General features: G+C 45.5%; 1 protein-coding gene across 2 annotated transcripts in view; it reads right to left on the bottom strand.

Annotated features, from left to right (window-relative positions):
* Window positions 1-19,585, bottom strand: part of LOC147619586 (uncharacterized) — an 81,257-nt gene that overhangs the window by 12,325 nt on the left and 49,347 nt on the right. For both annotated transcript variants that reach the window (XM_086773254.1, XM_086773255.1), the window contains 2 exons: window positions 4,960-5,683; window positions 4,680-4,733 (listed from right to left, as the gene is read on the bottom strand). In XM_086773254.1, the coding sequence (XP_086629380.1) occupies window positions 4,680-4,733; window positions 4,960-5,683 (778 nt within the window). The remainder of the gene's footprint in view (window positions 1-4,679; window positions 4,734-4,959; window positions 5,684-19,585) is intronic.

Raw genomic sequence — 19,585 nt, 5'->3', positions numbered from 1 at the left:
TGCGGAGCGACTGGCTCGCTTCAGAGCACACCCAGGCATGTTCTTCAGGGAGCTGTGGACACCCCCTTCACTGATGTATACCATTTTATACCCCCAGTATGGTACAGGATGGAGCTAGCTAGGTTGCATATCATGATTGTATACTCCATGCATATAGCTTTGCATTCTCCTAGTAGTAGAGCTCCATCCCCTGCACACCCAGATTCAGCTTTTTTTTGTTCAGTACTTTTTCATTTTGTTGGGATGACAAAGGATACCCCATACAGGTACTCCGATTTGTCTCATAGGCCGAGTTCGGTCTTTTGGAAGACGTTAATAAAATCTTTCTTTCTTTCTTTCTTTCTTTCTCTCTCTTGCTTTTTCTGAAAGGAGGGCACATACAGCCTAGGGTGATTGCAGGCGTGGAGAGAAGGCGGCTGCACCAGAAAACACACAGAGGGCTGCACACGCTTGGAGTTGGCAGTCTGCGCAGGTGCTCACCAAACCAGGTTGCAGGTGGACAGAACTGCAGGCGGCTGTAGGACAGTAGCCGTACAGAGCTGGGCGAGGGAAGACTACCGGCGGGCTGTTGACAGAGCAGTAATGCAGCCTGAAATCTCTCTCTCTTTCTCTCTCTCTCTCTCTCTCTTCCCCTCGTGTGAGCTTTGGAGGGCAAAAGCAGGTGGCTGTAATTCAGGACAGCAGACACTATTCCCTCAGGGCTGGTGTATCTGACAGGGATTGGATTGAGGGACAGTAGTGTACCGGCTGAATATCTCTCTCTCTTTCCGCTGGCTCACAAACTGTTTCAGAGTTGTTTCATCTGGCCCTTTGTGAGAGGAGGGGTTTGGCAGTTTGAAGGGTGGAAACAGAGTAAGATTGTGGATTTGTTCTTTGGCTGAGTTTGAGGCTACGATCATGGAACAGCTAGATGCGTGCTCAAGGCTTCCCTGTTGCATTGTCTTGGTTGATTAGAGGAGACAACAGTGTGTTGCTTTTGTGGGACACAGATCTGTGTGTGTATCCTCTATGCTAAGAGGTCTTGAGGATTGCCAAATCGGACATGCAGGTTTCTTTCCCTTGACTGGCTTTGTTGTACTCACTTAAGCTTTTCCATTGAATTTGAATAAAGAAATACCGAAAGGGGCGCCAAGCTTTGGGGCCAACAGGTGTCGTTTTCTTTCTTGTTTTGGAGCACTCTAGCTCTTGCTTATTTGTTTATTGTCTGGACTATGATTGGATTGGGTGATTGCTAGTCTACCGCACTTTGGTTTCTACCAGAGGCCGGTTTCAAGGTTCCGTTGTTGGGACCATCATCAATTGTCTTAAGGGGGTGAGCTCGTGGTTGTCTCGAGGAAAGCCGTTGCTGAAAATTTCAGCAAGATGTCAGACACAGAAGATGACTATTTTTATGACGATGAGGAAGAGCAGGAGACCACTCCTGAGAGAAATGAATTTGAGGATGTACTTGTAGGAGAATAGGCTGTAGAAGATGCACGATATGAGGATGTAACGCAGCCAGAAGACATGCCAAGTAAAGAGGAAGATGATGCTCAGTTTAAAGCTTGTTTGGCAAGGGCAGTGGATGTGTTTATGCAGCTCACACAAAGTGAGAAGTTTGCTGAATTTATGAGAGCCCGTTCTAAGCCTGAGAAGAAGAAAAAGAAAGTGCGTTCTAGGAACCCACCTCAGGGGGCAATAGTGGTGCCTTCCCACACGATCCTGCTTTTGGTATGCAGGGTAATATGTATGGTGGTATGCAATCCGGAATGCAAGGGAATATGTATGGGGGCATGCAGCCCGGAATACAAGGAAACATGTATGGGGACATGCAGCCCTGTATGTTTGGAAACATGGGGGATCAGCAGGAATACATGGTATGCCAGATGTGGGAACTGGCAATGTTGACCCTATGATGGGCATGAATGCAAGGGCTAGCAATCTTGTGAGGCCACTTCCTTATGATAATCTAACACCTATGGGTAAGGCGAAGGATTATAAGGGAAGGGGGAGCTACAGTGAAATTTGACACTTTCAGTGGGGCCAAACACAAGCTAAAGGCACTTACCTTTTTACAGTAGTTTGATGCTGCTTTTTCTGGTGCAAATTACACGGAATCCTCGAAGGTGAGAAAAGCTGCGACTTTTCTCAAGGGCAATGCATTGCAGTGGTGGTCCACTCTTCTTTTGCAGGGCATAGCACCATCTACTTGGGTATAGTTTAAACAGGTGTTCTCTTCCGTGTGGCTCACATCTACATTTGAGGTGGATGTAATGATAGCATGGCATAAGTTGGATGCGTCGAAATGTGAGAATCTTGAGGATTATAATAAGAAGTTTTGGGAAGCTTTACTTCCAGTTACTTCTTATCGTGCAGTGCCATTGTCTGAGCAGGTTGAGAAGTATTGTTGTGGTCTGCCCAAGGAAATGCGTGACTATTGCATAAAGACTCGAGTAACGAATATGTCGCAGATGATAGAGAATGCCATGACGGCAAATGCGTTACTCACTGGAGTTTCATCTGGATTTAAAGGAAGTAAAAGCACAAGCAACGGCAGAGGTCATACAGGCCCTCTGGGTGGACATCATTCACACCTTGAGAGGACACTTGGGGGAAACTTCAGGGCGACTCGGATCGCATGAGAGGTTGCCGCAAGGCGTTCCTCCGCACTTGGCAGCCTGGCCCTTTCCTCATCGCGAGGGGCGAGGATGTCACTTGGCACTACAGGCCTCCAGTTTGGCTCTTCTCACCTCCCGCATGTATTACTAGGTAGCCCCCCCCAGAGAGCGGCCAGCCACGAGGGTGGAGCTCCGGTGTTCACTGTGTTTATTATCCCTCCTTGTGAGGTGAGCTTTGTAGCCTTATGGCGTTTTCTCATTAACTAATAGAAGGATCGTTTTTCCAAAAAAAAAAAGAAGTAAAAGCACAAGCAAGAAATCTGAAAAGTCGGGGCATGCTTCGCGTGATGCAAAAGAGTCTACAGAGAAGCTGTATAAGAAGTTACCAATGCCCAAGAGAACTCCTGAGGAGAGACAGGCTTTGATGGATGCTAGGAAGTGCTTTTTCTATACTGAAGAGGGACATATGTCTTTTAATTGTCCCAAGCGTAAGTCCCAAAAGAACTCTGACACTAAAGGGGAGCCCAAGTCTAAGAAAGAAAAGCCTTCTGTAGGGTTAGTTCCTGATCTTGTTGGGGAACAGCCAGGTGGTGAAGAGATTCAGTTGTGGAGGGCATGGGGCAAAGTGAGAGATCAAAATGCCTTAATTTTCTTTGACATAGGTGCTAGAGCCAACTTTATCTCATCAGATTTGGCTGGCAAATTGGGGATCCGTGCAGAGGAGATGGGGCCTTTGTATGAGGCTAATATGGCTTGTCCTGGGTATGCAGAACCCGTTAACCCTATTATTAGGAAGTTGAGGCTTCATGTGCAGGGTTATGTGGACAGTGAAGAGTTTTATAACATGCCTCTTGATGGGTGTGGTGTTTTGTTGGGTATGCCATGGTGTCATAGAGTACATGCGGTGGTGGATACGTACAACAGGAACAGCTTGGGAAATTTGTTCGGCAGGGTTGTCCGCTTAGTGTGCTACTGTAAGCCATCGCAATTCACCCAATGCTCCTCTACATGGACAAACTAACACAAGATGGGCAGCTTCATGGTCTTTCCATGGTAGATGGTACACATTTTGTGGCGCAAGCATGTGCTAATCACTCTTTCTTTTTCCCAAGAATACATAGGCTCTCATGAAAGCATTGTTTTATGACAAAAAGCATTGAGATATTTTGGCAAAATTCTCATTATAAGAAGGCCTTGTGTCTCCTTAAGTACGAGTTCATATGCTTGCCGAAAATGCATGAAGGGTTTAACATTCTGAATATCCATTATTATGTTGTGGCACACAAAGCCACTCTGCTTCCGACTTTTCTTGTGTAGCAGCAACCCTAGATGCTTATGATTGTAGCTCTTTGCTTTAATGTGAATACAAATGCATTTGGCAAATGGCAGCTAATTCACTAGGAACTTTTATTTGGCCATGTGGAGGGTAAGATTGCTCGATGCCCTTATCTCTCATCTCCTTACAGACTAGAAGCTTATTCTGCAATATATTCAGTGGGCTAAATGCCCTTCTTGTCGGCATCAGAAAGAAACAGTGCCACATTCATTTTGGTACTGTCCAGACAATAGACCTTTTTTGCGAAGACTTTTTTGGTTGACTTATTGTAAGATTTCCTGGGATCACTTTTTCCAGGAACTTTTGGATGTTTGGAAAATATGAGTAACAAATGGATAAATATGCTCTCTTTATTGCCTGGCTGCGATTTTGGGCACTATGGACTACATGGATTGCTTGCAATCAAACGGTTTTCCATTCGTCAAAGATTGATGAGTATTTTTACTTCCGTCAATGTTTACGGCAATCTTGGCATGACAGCTATCAACTACAACAGATTGATCAAGCTCAGTTTGAATTGTTTTTTCACTGTTTCTAGATGTATATCATAGTGAAGATTCCTCTTTCAGGGCTTCACTCTGTACATTAATATAGACAATGTTTTTACAAAAAAATGTGTGTGTGTGTGTGCACGCATGCGCACGTGCGTGTTGTGTGCATGTGTCATACACAATACGTACATGCATGAGGTTGCGTGTAAGTATTTTATAATCATGTAGCCCAATTACCAACAAGCAAAAACTGACCTCTCCGAAAAAGTCCCCCGCATGCAAGGCTCCAACATCCAAGGGCACAGTATCCTGAACATACGACATACTAGTACTTATCATATCTGCTCATTGCAATCAAATTGGCATTAAGAGCAGTGCAAGATTATTGTCATCAATTACAATAAACCTTGATTATGAGACTTCATACTAAAGAGATGTTAGACAAGTGCAAACGTAGGAGAGAACACATCATAAACATAATTAATTTACACGCATTGTTAATTGTGACCTAAATGTTAAGAGGTGAGTTTTGAACCTCAGAAAGAGCTGGCTTTTTGGTCCTAGATGGCCATGTATTCCACATCAAATCTTTAGGGGTGTTTGATGCAAACTCATGGTCAATAGCAGCTTCAGCACAAAGCCTTCTCTCTCTTGCCAACACTCTTCTGGCCCAATTCTCAAATTTAGCTTGATAGACAGCTGCATCACTGATGTCCCCTCTAAGCATCCCTGTCAAATTTGTTCCTGTATTCCATGACAAAGCTTGTTTATCCGAAAAACCAAAGTCTGGGATAAGATCACCAGAGTCTCGTCTTTCAAATTCTCTTAAAAATGACTTCAGTGTGTAAGAGGGGCTCAGGTTCTTCACATTCCCAAATGGTTGCAGAGTCCGTTGGGAATGGCTGTGCCCTTTCACGCTATCTCTTGAGTCCAAGTCACTGCCCATAGCCATGCTCGCAAAAGACAAGCAACTCGATGCATGCTGATTTCTTCTGTCTTGGAGTGCAAATGCACCATGACACCCTTCATCTGAACCTAAATAGTATTCAGAGAATTGGGGTGAAGGTCTTCCAAAAGGAGAGAAGGTATCATGCCTTAGACAATTTCTGGATGCACTCGCATACATTGGTTGAAGTGTAACCATCTGCTGCTGAAAAGGGGGGGGCTCTGCTGCGTATTTCAAACCGAAGCCATGTTTTGCTACAAAGGGTGGAACTGCATGTCTGGTCAGCTGTATCTTTGATGAGAGACTGGGCAGCCTGAAAAACAATGAAATTATCACCTGAGACTATAAACTTACCATTAGACAACAAAAGGAGTTGTGCAACCGTACAATGCTGAGAAGCACTAAGTTATTTTGAAAAATTGCCGATGCTAAGCTTCAAACTCAAACTGAATCTTCGGTTATAATTCCTTCCAGCAGTCACCTAAATGGTGACGTTTCCTTTTGAAGTATCCAACCGAAATGAATTGTCAAGAGAGAACCTCCTGTATAGGAGAATTCACCGTAAAACACTGGGTGTTCATGAAATCACCAGCAGAGCAGAGACTGTGCTAATGGCACCAAGGAGCTTCAATACCTTGAACTCCTTGTAAGTTGATGGTCCTGGCATATTTAGAACGCCAAATCATTAGCGTAGAGATCACTGAAGCCACTGTCTCTGATAGTATAGAGCCAGTCCTTCCAAAAGAATCAATAAAATCATCCAATTCGTCTATTTAGTGTCCAAAAAGTGTAAGGGAGGGGACACCCTTATTTCACCTAAATAATTCCATGTACCGCACTGCATGTAGAAGGCTAGGGTGCCCATAAGCGTGGATGGGGAAAGTGAGTGAGTTATCCCATAAGTCAAAGGGACTGCAAGGCCTTGGTGCATTTTTGTATAAAAGAGGATTTCCCCACTCATGAAGGCAATCAATACGTTTCAGCTTACTCGCTCCATTTTCATGTTCTACATAATGGCATTTAGATCTGCACCCCCTTCACACACGGGCAGTCCACTACTTCTTGCCTCCATCACTTGCTAAGGCGGGCCTAACCATTACTTGATGGCCATCTCAACCACTTGCCCCTTCACACACTGCAGCCAACGATGTCTTCGCACACGTAGCCGATTTCACTCCCTCACCACCATTGGCGGCTAGGCCAAGCCGCACGGTCACTGCCAGCAGGCTTCAGCCTCCATCACGGGACCCACCCTCGCCTCACCAACCGCCTGGTCTGCGCCTTATTCTCTGCTCTTGCTTGGTTCCATGGTAGAGAAGCAGGCATGGAGGCCACTCTGTGCAAAGACGATGGCATCGCTTCTACCCCAAGAAGGGTGCAGCAGCAGCACAACCGCAGGCAGAGTAGCAGCAGCGTGCATATGGTGACCCCCTTGGCTCATCTCACTCGCCACCATAACTCCACACAGCGACCCCCTACACTTATCGCCCCCTCCACCACCTGCTGCAGAAAGTTGGTCAGGCCGATGGCTGCACTGTAGAATGGATTAGTTGCATCTGATGCGAGGGCGGCCATGCGAGGGAAGCCAAAGCTAATTGGCAGAGCTGGCTGCTTCCTTGGCACGTGGACTACACCACCACTACTTCAATTTGGAGTCTGGATTTCATCGACGCCCCCCTTTTGGACATGGGCATGTGCTTTTAGTCACAAATTGCATGCAAATATTCTTGCAATACTAATTCTCATGTGTATACGGTTTTGATGGTTGTATAGTTCAACCTACTTCCAAAGTCAACAAACTTATGCTTGAGAAGGTTGTAGTAGGAGCCATTAAGTGTGTGGTGCAGTAGATTAGGAGCCAAGGGGGTGGAGGGTTAGACCCACCCTTGGCGCAGTAGGGAGAAGAAGAGGATGGCTTGGTAACAAGAGTACTCAAGCATGACTCCACCTTCTCGTTTACATTACGGTTGAAGATGGTTATCTTTTGTACTTGGGTTAGTGGCAAGTTAATGGATATACACATGTGAAGCTATGTACTTGTTTTCATGGTAATTCACTGGGACGGTGGATTCTTAAGTCCTGGGGCACTTGTAGAGGGCTAGGGTGCCCATGAGTGTGAATGGGGAAAGTGAGGAAGAGATGGGTGTGTTAGTTATCCCACAAGTCAAAGGAATTGCAAGACCTTGGTGCATTTTTGTATAAAAGGAGATTTCCCCACTCTTGAAAAAAATCAATACGTTTCAGCTTATTTGCTCCATTTTCATGTTCTAGATATTGGCATTCAGATCTGCTACACTGCAAATAACCTGCTCATAGAGTGTCATGGTGGCCTTCACTATTGGCTCCTCTACATCCAATTGCCGTGGTCTATTGATCAATGGTGCTTGTGGGATGCTGAAATGCTTTGTGGAAATCCACAAAACAACAGCATAATCTCCACCCTTTGAACTAACATGTGCAGAGCCCGATCACCTTCGCATGTGACAGAGTATCAAGAACCTCCAGAAGGCAGTTCTCCTTTGTATTTCTCAAAGGACAGCAGAACCAACACTTAGGTCATGCATCGTAGCCGTTTGCACAGCATGCATAGTACAGAATTGATTTTGGATCTGAGACATCATTATATATATTCATGTTTTGCCAAAATTAAAAAATGATTCAGGTCTACATGGTCTTCTCTATTGTCTGCTAAGTTTGATTAATGTTAACCTCCATGTTTTCTTAGTGTTAATGCCTTCAGCTTCTGCATTTATGTTACATCGAGTTAAAAAAATGCCAAAAGAAAATAATACACTGGTACTCCATGTTCAATGAATGGTGAAGTCAGTATGGCTGGTGGTGCTCATCCTATGTCATCATCCTTTATGACAGTATACATGGAGGCAATGTCCTCTATGTTGCTGGAGGATATCCCGAATTTAGAGCTGATGGGAAGAGGGCCTTGAGGGGGCCAAGCCCCTCCCCGAAGAGACAATTAAACCTTCCTCATATCTCATGGTACAACGGGCATCTGAGCAAATAGTGCTCCTCCAACAGTCATGACCTCAAGACTAAGTCAAAAGCCTTCCTAAAGACTACAAAACATACGAGACCTGGCCTCCAATATTGAGGAGTCCCTCCTGAACCTTGCCTGGCCGGTGGCCCTATATCCGTATCTCTTGGCATCCAATACTGCAACATAAATCTTGGCCAAGCATAGTTACAAAAAAAATGTGTTTCGTTGTTTCGAAACCTACGAAACGTTTCTAAAAAACCTCGAAACCTCTTGGCCAGGGAAGTTTCGAAAAATATAATACTTTTTTTTTTCTTGAGTAGATCCTTTTGTAGTATCAACCTGAGAACCCATGGGCCTTCTCCTTCTCCTCCTCTTCCTCTCCTTCCTTTCCCTCTTCTTCTCCTTCCTCCCCTTCTTTTTCTTAGTCTTCTCTTCCTCCTCTTCTTCTTTTCTTGTCACCTCTTCTTCCCCCATCTCTTTTTCTTCCTAATCCCAATTCCTATCTTCTTTGTCTCCTTAATCTCTTCTTCGTCTCCTTAATCCCATAATTACAATCCCACATTCTACAATTCCTGCCACAACAAAAATAGCAACACTTGGAATGTGTGGGATAACACTATATTCTAGTGGTTTTTGAAAGATATATATATACCTACCTACATATATGTGTGTGTTGGCTCTCTGGACAGTTTGGATTGCTCACAAAACCGACTGGTTTTCCAATTGATCTTGATTGACAAATACCAGTATTTCCATCAATCATTGTTGCGACAATCTCTACATGATTGCTGTCAGCTACATCAGTTAGATCAGTCTCATTTGGATTTGTTTTTCCACGGTTTTTGGTTTTCTTTCCTCACCTTTGAGACCTCTGTTGCTTTGACGGGGTCGCTCTCTGTACATTCGACATAATAGAAACAATCATTTTTACAACCCAAAAAAAAGGGTGCGCGCGCGCGTGTATAATTTTTCGAAACTTGCAGTTATTTTTAGCGATGAATGAAACCTTTAAAAAAGAAAACTTTGAAACTTTCGAAACCTCGAAATGTTTCTTGTGACTATGTGGCCAATGTATGGCCAATCATGATGGTTAGATAGTTATTGGGATCCATGGGGTCTCCTACTTTATGGATGGGCCAAGAGGGAGGGAGGCCTCACACAGAGCCCTTTTATATCTCGGCTAGGATAGGCGCCAAGGTGTTACATCCATGTGCAAAGTGCTCCATTCGGAGTTCCTCATGGTCCTTGCCTCTACCATTGTGTAGCTTGAATAGGGGCTTTGGTGACATTGGCTATGGTGAAGAAAGTGGCGGATCTGGGGTAGGGGATCTGTGACAGGTTTTTTTTCTTCCAGGAAAGAGACATCTATTAAGTATGAAAAACCCATACAACAATCACGGCTATAAGCCGGAATAGAATAGAATCACCCCAATATGTAAGGTGATTTCAACCACTGAGGAGCATCATGATGCCATGAGAGACCTATGGAACTAGAGGAAAAGAAAATGCCATGGTCCCAATCCCGCATAAATAAATGCGCTTTGCCTGTGCGGAACGAGAGGACCCTTGAATACGTGGGGATGTGGATGGAGTGCTAAGGCAAGATGCATCTCTATATGCTGAAGGGGTAGTACAAGCATGCTATACAGATCTATGTCTAACTCCATCAAGTGCCATAAGAGGGATATAAGATATCATACATCGCCGATGCGGAGGCTGTGTGAGTGGCGTGAACATGTACCCTGAGTCTGAATGAAAGCGAGCTAGCCTCTCCTGTGTCTCCATCTGGTGTCTCATCCAGATAGCTGCTATCTCTCGGTGACGGAGTCGGGGTGCTCTGTGTCCAGTCTGTCTAGGTCTCCTCTCCTGGCTCTCAATTCCTCTGCTCTCTGTGAGGTCACCCCACGTGGTACATCAGCTAGCACTGGCATAGCTCTCTGGAAGAAATCTGTGAGCTGGGACTGTCTCCCACCCCTAGTGGGAGCGGGTGTCTTGAGGAGTCTCTCTCGGGAACTATGAAGCTCTAGTAGTAGTCTGCCAAGCTATCGCTGGTCCGAGGCCTCCATCAACTGATGTAGTGAAGAGTGCTCTTCAAACAATCCTGCATAACTATCTCTGACCCCCTGGTGGGCTCTACATCTACATACAAAGTGATCCTCAGTCTCCACCTCCTCGCGGCACAATCTGCATATCCGCTCGGCTCTGGGAAGCCGTGCCGCTCTCCCAGCCTCTATCTCTAGTTGATGTGATGAGACTCGTAGCTGTCCAATAGCAACACGAGAGCTGTGGGGCATGTATACATCCATACGCAGTCGCTGTATAAACCCATCCCTTGAGATGCTCATAAAGTGGTCTCTGTAATATAGCATCTTCGGCGGTAGTGGGCTCTCTGGTGTTGTCCATGTCTCCTGTATGTAGTGCTGCCATATGTCCTGTCTCATCACTCTGTTCCTCTCATTGAGAGAGAGGTAACCCCGTGGAGCAGACTGATCATACTGAAAAGGTGGCAACCGCTCAATGTCTATCCCATGATGTGAGAACCACTGTAGCATCGATGCATACCAAGATCCAGTGTCCAGCCTCGGCCAGCTGTCTGGATGCCTCAAAAGCTCGGCGGGATAATCTTTCCGTGGGCATCTCCCTCATCTTGTATATAAAGGAGATCGTCTGGAACAATGCCTCCACTGCCATAGGTGGTGCAGCAAACTCAGCTCGAACAATGTCGTGCGGGACAGATGGTTTGCTACGTATCATCCTCGAGAGCATCAAGATTTGTGGTCTCTCCAGCTGTACCCATGTGGAGGCTGCAAGCCCTGATGCCCAAACCGCTGCTGCATACATCAAGGCTGGTGTCACTAATGTATCAAAGAGCCACCCCTTCGTGCGGGGTTCCTGAAAATGTGCCTGATGACACTGACGCTCAAGGCCAGCAAGAGCTGCATACCCCCGGGTCACTCTGTCTTGGACTGCCTGAGCCATGGAGAAGCGTCCAGCTGAGCTAGTAAATGTGATGCCAAGGTAAACATAAGAGCTCACCACCTCGACCCGCCCTCCTGCTAATGTGAGAGTAGTGTGGCTCCTGACTCAGTCTCCTCCAAGTAGCAGCACCATCTCTGCTCATGAGCATGTGATATGTGTCCCAGTATTGAGCCTCCTCATAAGCTCTGAGAGGATGCATCCTCCTGCCTGCCTCTCTCTGGGTGATCTCCCCGCGAGCCCTCTGCACTCGGAGACTGCGGTAAAGGTTTCTGCACTCATCATCATACCATCGGTTCTGGGGCATGCTCCCAAATGTAGGTGGCTGTCCTGTCTGTATGTGGTATGGGAAACTCCTTGTGGCTGCGGAGTGCGGTACATGTGAGAGCTCGGAGGTGAGCATAGCCATGGGTGTCGATGGGTCTAAGGCAAATAGCTGATCATGAACATGATAGTCATACACATCGGCTAGGTCCTGAGTGAAGTAGAAAATAGTGCATGGTGGTGGGTGGGTGGGTCTCCAGTAAGCTCCTGAAAGTGAGGGATAGATATGTATGATGGGTGGGTGGGTCTCCAGTAAGCTCCTGAAAGTGAGGGATAGATATGTATGATCCGCCCCAATGGGGCATGGTGGTACGGTAGGTAAAGTGAGACACCATATTTGCTGCCTCCCGGGATCCCATCACATAGTCCATTGTACTGCTGCCGCCCGCCACTGGAAAGCAAGTCAACCCACCTGAATCTAGCCACTGAGTCATTGCGCTTAGTCGGATTAGAGAGGTGAATACTTTGTCGTTCACCGAGACTTCTACTGACTTATTTCAGTCATTGAGAGGGCTTTGCAAGACTGATAGTTATTTTGGTCCATTTTGGCAGAAGATCCAAGACGGGAGCTCATTGATTGACCAAGACTCAATGACTAAGCAGCCTACCATTCAGGTTGCAAGAGGTTAGTGGATGATTCGGAATGGTTTACTATTCTGTAATGACAAAACTTGTGTACCACAGATCCCGGACATTAGGTCCAAGATTCTTAAGGAGTGTCACGACGCCCCTTCTGCTGGACACCCTGGGGTACACACGACATTAGCTTTAGTAAAACACACTTTTTATTGGCCAAAGATGAAAGGGTATGTAGAAGATTATGTCCTCAAGTGTCAAGTTTGTCAAGTAAATAAAGCTGAGCGCTTTAGACAGGCTGGGCTGTTGCATCCTTTGCAAATCCCAGGTAATAAATGGGAAAGTATTTCCATGGATTTTATTACTAGATTGCCAAGAACACATCAAGGCCACGATTCTATTTGGGTTGTGGTGGATCGCTTGACAAAAATGGCTAGATTTTTACCGACCCGGAAGACCATTACAGCTATGCAATTAGCAAGGTAGTTTATCGAGCAATTATTTAGACTGTACGGGTTACCGCATGACATAGTCAGTGATAGGGACTCTAAGTTTACAAGTGAATTTTGGAGGCTTGTTTTTGAGAAGTTGGAAACAACTTTGAATTTGAGTTCCTCAGATCATCCTCAATCTCATGGCCAGACTGAAAGAGTTGATCAGATTTTGGAGGATATGCTTCGTACATGTCTCCAAAAGACAAAGTTCATGGGAGGATTCTTCCTATGTTAGAATTTGCATATAATAGTAATAAGCATACGAGTACAGGTTTTAGTTCTTTCATTCTATGCATGGTTTTCAACCTAGATCACCTGTTACAGTGGGATTTTCACGACTTCAGCATGATACAGCACGTAATTTTTTGCAAGATATGCAAGAAATGTTACAAGTTGCGAAGGAATCTATTAGAAGTGCTTAAGACAAAGACAGATTTTATTCTAATAGACATCATTTACCCAGAGAGTTCGTTGAAGGAACGATGGTGTATTTGTGAGTTCCGAAAGATTCCGAGACTTTACGGACAGGTCGATCTCCGAAATTATCCCCTAGATACTGTGGACCATTTCGTATTACACGACGGATTGGTTCAATTGCATATGAATTGGATTTGCCTTCTCATGTGAAAGTTCATCCTGTATTTCATGTCAGTAGACTTAAGGAAGTACTGGGTGGAACATACCAATTAGTTACTCCTCAAGAAATTATAGATGTCGAGGATATAACATTTGTTCCACACGAACCTGAAAAGATTCTTGGATTTCGTGAAAGACGATTGCGTAATACACTTATCACGGAATACAAGATCAAGTGGAAGGTTCGTGTTGAGGAGGACGCTGCATGGGAGACATTGTTGGAATTAGGGTTGCAGGAATGCACACACAACTTCAAGAAGATGAGGAAGCTTGAGCACAACACAGTAGTGTATTATGAGTGCCAAAAATGAAAGATAACAAGCCCTAGAAGATAATGGGCGTATATACAATGCACGGGGGAAAAAACCTCCTAGTGAGGGAAAAAGTGCCCCGGCGGTCCTAAGTGTGTTCACACACATCACTACTATAATATGGTAACAAATCCCCCCTGGAGTGATGCGGTGAACAAGAGCTAGCACTCATGTATAGGGAAGTGTCTAGCTATGTGGACGAATCCACAAAAGGGAGTAAGCCCAAAGCTTTGCGAAAAGCTTCGAACTTCTCACGAGGCAGAGCCTTTGTGAAAAGGTCTGCAAGGTTATCCTGTGTTGGCACATAAGCCAAACTGATCTCTCCTGCAGAGAGTCTCTCCCTGACATAATGGTAGTGCACCTCAATGTGCTTCGTACGAGCATGGAACACTGGGTTCCGCGCAACTGCCAATGCGCTCTGACTGTCAGTGAAGATGGTGGTGGCAGATGGCTGCCCAACACCCAAATCAGCCATAAGGCGTCTGAGCCACACACACTCAACCGTAGCTGTGAAAGCTGCCCTGTACTCAGCTTCACAACTAGAAGTGGCCACAGTAGGCTGCTTCTTGCTCAACCATGATATGCATGAGCTTCCAAGCATGAAGCAAAAACCACTCGTGGACACGCGTGTGTCATAACAACCAGCCCAGTCAGAATCTGAAAAAGCATGTAAATCTGGCGGCAATGATCCCCCCTTGGGATAAAACAACCCAAGATGCCGAGTACCACTCAAATAGCGAAAGATACGCTTCACTGCCTGCCAATGCTTAATGCCTGGGCTATGCATAAATCTGCTCACCTGTGAGACTGCAAACTGAATGTCTGGCCTCGTAATGCATACATAAATGAGGCAACCAACAGCTGTCTGATAGAGTGTGACATCAAAGTGATCTCCAGCATCATGAAGACTCAACTTCAAACCTGTCTCCATTGGAGTAGCAATAGGCTTGCAGTCTTCAAGGCCAAATCTCCGCAACAATGTTTCAATATACTTTGTCTGACACAAAGCAATACCTCCATCACACTGCTTAAATTGTATCCCCAAATAATGATGCAAATGCCCCAAATCTGACATCTCAAAAGAGGCATTCAAATCAGCCTTAAAATCAGCAATATGACTCTCATTTGGTCCTGTGAGCAGCATGTCATCGACATAGAGAGCAATGATTAGATGTACACCATCCACACGTTTAGCATACAAAGTGCTTTCTGTTGGACTATTCTGAAACCCATGTGCAGTCAAATATGCATGTATTTTTTCATACCAAGCTCGTGGAGCTTGCTTTAAACCATATAAAGCCTTTTTTAACCTGCACACTTTGTTTTCCTGCCCTCTTTGAAGAAAACCACGAGGCTGCGATACATACACCTCCTCATGCAAATCTCCATTTAAGAACGCAGTCTTTATGTCCAGCTGATGTACATTCCAACCATTATGAGCTGCTAATGCACAGATGCTACGAACAGTGGTCATACGACATGTGGGAGCAAAAGTCTCATCAAAATCAATGCCCTTCTCTTGAGCATAACCTTTTGCAACAAGCCTAGCCTTATGGCGATCCACTGTGCCATCAGGCTTACGCTTCAATTTGTATACCCACTTAGTGCCAATGGCCTTCTTGCCAGGGGGCAAGTCACATAAAGACCATGTACCATTCTTCATAATAGCATCGTATTCTGCTTGCATAGCAGCCATCCAATTTTCTGAACTTTGTGCCTCATCAAATGAAACAGGCTCACTTTCATCGCACATACTAGAAACAGCCAATGCATAACAATCTGACGCATAAGAGGCACCATGAGAGCCAGAACGAGTGCGACTAGACAAAGGGGCATCCAACTTGCTGTCACGCAAAGTCTGCACCAGCCATCTAGGCATATTCCTAGAGCCCTCAATCTCTTGTCTCTCATCCTCAAGTGCATCATGCACATCTGCATCAGATATAGGCTGATCTGTGCCATCATTTAAAACCTGCATAGGCTGAAAAACTGCCTCATGAGGTATTGCACTTGACTGTGCACCACTGAAAAGAGGCAACAATGTATCATAGACATCACGTGAGCTGATATCTGTCTCCTTAGTACATGAAACCAAGGGCTGAACTGCATCTTCCACAAATACAACATCACGGCTAACCAAAATGCGCTTTGTCTGTGGATGATACAAACGATAGCCTTTGCTCTCAGCACTATATCCAACAAAAATACATTTGACAGCTTTGTCATCCAATTTTCTGCGATGTTGCACAGGCACTAATGCATATGCCAGGCAACCAAAAACACGTAAATGGCCAACAGATGGCTTGCGGCCATGCCAAGCCTCATATGGAGTGACAACCTGTAATGCTTTGGTGGGACACCTGTTTAGTACATAAGTGGCACACATGACAGCCTCAAGCCAAAAACCATGTGGTAGACTTTGACTCTTAACCATACATCTTGCCATTTCCATGAGAGACCTGTTTTTTCTCTCAGCCACACCATTTTGCTGTGGTGTATACGGCACTGTACATTGGTGTTTTATCCCACGCTCAGCCAGAAATGCATTAAATTCTGAAGACATATACTCCCCCCCTCGATCTGAACGGAGGATGCCCATCTTACTTTCTGACACATTTTCAGCCATAACCAAAAACTGTTTGAAGCACAAAAACACTTCGGACTTTGCCTTCAAAGGATATACCCATGCATGCCTGGTAAAATCATCAATGAAAGTCACGAAGTAAAGGTAGTTTCCAAATGATGGAGTTTGCATGGGTCCACAAACATCACTGTGAACAAGCTGCAATCTGCGTTCAGCTCTCACTGATCCATCTTTGGGAAAGGAAGCACGCTGCATTTTACCCAATATGCAGCCCTCACAAACATGCTTGACAGGTGCCTCAAGCTTAGGCAAAGAAGACACCATTTCAGATTTCTGCAGGCGCAGCAAACTTGCAAAATTCAGATGACCAAAACGTGCATGCCACAGTTTTGCATTTGAAATAGCCTGCGTATCCATAATAGCACATGCTGAATCCTCTACACATTTGCCATCCATATTGAGCTTATACAGCCCTCGACATAGTGAACCAGATGCTACAATGATGTCACCACAAGAGAGATCATGAACAGTACATCTGTCATCCACAAATTTTACAACCAAACCTGTTTTGGCAAATGCGGAGACTGACAGCAGATTCTTTTTGATCCCTGGCACATACAATGCATCAAAAAGTGTAAAGGTGTTGCCATTTGCAACATTCAGCACAATCTGTCCAACTCCTTTAACGGGATAAGAGGAGTTATTGGCACAAGTGACAGTATTCCCTGTGGGAGCAGACTCAAGGAAAGTGAATAAACTGCGCTGCGAGGTGATATGCTTAGTGGCACCACTGTCAAAGTACCATACATCTGAATCTACTGCAGACATACATGTGTCATGCAAAGATGGGTCATAACTGCACTGCGCATTGAATGCCCATTCTGTATCTAGCACAACATTAGCAGATTCATTGTTAGAAGGAGAGGCATCTGCAACAGCCATACCAGCCTCTTTCTTCTTAGCCTCTTTCGCAGCCAGCTTAGGACACGCTTTGATGACATGATCATTTCCCTTACAGTACTTGCAAAATGTCTTCTGTTTGTCACCCTTCTTCTCATCTTTGTCTTCCTTCTTTGGTTGCGCAGCATTTGCAGATTTCTGCTTACTAGAAGAAAAGCCAGCTTTACCTTTCCCGCTTCTCTGACTAGCACCGAAAGCTTGATCTGCGACACGCATACTATTCCTGTTTTGCCTTGACTGGTCTTCTTGCAGCAAAACAGAAACTAACTCCTCAAATGATAAGGCATTGGGATTGCCTTTCATCATCAAGCGAAGAGTGGAAGCAAAACCCTGATAAGAATCTGGTAGACCATTCAAAACAGTCTGCACAAGTGAACTGTCTGACAGGATTTCATCTGCAGAAATGAGCTGCTCTTTGAAATCCTTGATCTTTGTCAAAAAGCTATCCATAGAATCACCTTCGTTCATATGCTCATTCTCCAACTGTTTTCGGAGATAAGCAACACGAGCCTCATTTCTTGCCTGATACAATGTGGCAAGTACATCCCAAGCATCCTTAGAAGTCCTGCAGGAGCGAATATGTGGGATAATGGTACGTTTGACAGACAGCGCAATCAAGGCATGAGCCTGCGCATCTCTACCATCCCAACGAATCTGCTCTGCTGAAAGTGGTGGTTCTCGAACAGCTGCTACAGCACTTGTGCCTGCACCATCATCAACAGTACCTGTTTCTGATGTGTTTGCAGCATTCCCAGCCACAATAGGACGTGCATCAATACCCTGCACAATGTTCCATAACCCCTTTGCTACCAATACATGTCGCATCATATATGCCCATAATGGATAGTTGGTGCCATCCAACTTATCCTCAGCAGCCAACATGCGGAATACATCATTGTTGTCAGCCATGGCCAATGACTGTACTACTAGATGTAAATGCTGTCTGCAAGAGGTAAACCTGTATAAAATCGACCTGTGCTATATAGCACAGCCCAAAACAGACGAATGGGCACCTGTCCTGCAGATTTTAATCTTGACAGAAAATCTGCACAGTAGGACGATTTTGCCTGCGCAGTACTTGGAATGCAAAAACGGAGGGCGAAATGACTTCAGATCAAAATTCTGAAACGACCGAGCCCTACGGGCTCTCCCACGGCATATACTAACCTGCAGACGCTCGTGAAACCTCGTTGCAATCGGAGGAGATGAAGCGGCAGGTGCCGGTGATGCTGCCCGGGAGGAGGAAGCCTGCTCTGATACCAATTGTTGGAATTAGGGTTGCAGGAATGCACACACAACTTCAAGAAGATGAGGAAGCTTGAGCACAACACAGTAGTGTATTATGAGTGCCAAAAATGAAAGATAACAAGCCCTAGAAGATAATGGGCGTATATACAATGCACGGGGGAAAAAACCTCCTAGTGAGGGAAAAAGTGCCCCGGCGGTCCTAAGTGTGTTCACACACATCACTACTATAATATGGTAACAGACATTGACTACTCTTCAGAGAGATTACCCTGGCTTTTTGCTCAGGAGTGAGCTCTTAGAGGAAGGGGAGTATGTCATGTGCACAGTGTGTATCTACCGTGTGCTACACGCACACAAGACTAGCTTCGAGGTTTGGAAAAGCTTGGAGCTAGGCAGGCTGATTGTTTGGCGAGCTGGGCTAGGGATAGACTAACAGGCGGACACCCAAGTATAGACGGGCAGGCGCCCAAGTGTGGACGCCCGGTGACTGGCCAAGGGCCTATAAAAGGGTGGCCAAAGTTAGTCAATAGTTCATAGAGTCTCGCGTGACTTTGTGAGACCTCTATGGTCAGGAGCCTGGATCTAGTACAGACGTGCACCTGCTTTATGCAGCCAAGGCCGGTAGCAGTTTCGAGGCCCGCGCGAGGGTAGCTTCGTGGCGGTATGGGACGTCACGAGGTAGAGATTGGTCGGCACGTCCATCTAGTTAGCTCAACTCATGGCTCGGTGGGGACAGCCATGACTTGTGGGCTTGCCCACGGTTGTCAAGGTTGGGAGGTGAGTCAAGCCTGCACCCCCTTCACGTTTGCTTGGTTTGTTTTGCAGGTTTCGAGTCTTGTATCAGAAGCGTTCTACGAGGTAATCCTTTGGGGATTTGACAGTGTATGCACATCTCTGCCATCCTGACCACTGCATGTGATTAGATGCACCAAGTGGCTGACCGGCCTCATCCCTAATGAACTCGTTCCACATAATAGGTTGTCAGTCAGCCTCATCCAAAGACCTAGGAAGCCTTTGTCGCAAAAATGGTCTCATGCTTCTCCATGCTCTGAAAATGGCTGCAATAAGAGGGGAAGACTGTGTCTTGATATTAGCCTCTGTGAATAAAAAC

The sequence above is a fragment of the Cibotium barometz genome, chromosome 33, assembly GCF_041138505.1.
Source record: "Cibotium barometz isolate CiBa-2024 chromosome 33, ASM4113850v1, whole genome shotgun sequence".
In the NCBI taxonomy this organism is placed as follows: domain Eukaryota; kingdom Viridiplantae; phylum Streptophyta; class Polypodiopsida; order Cyatheales; family Cibotiaceae; genus Cibotium; species Cibotium barometz.
The sequence above is the reverse complement of the archived record's forward strand: the minus strand, read 5'-3'. Positions and strand labels throughout refer to the sequence as shown.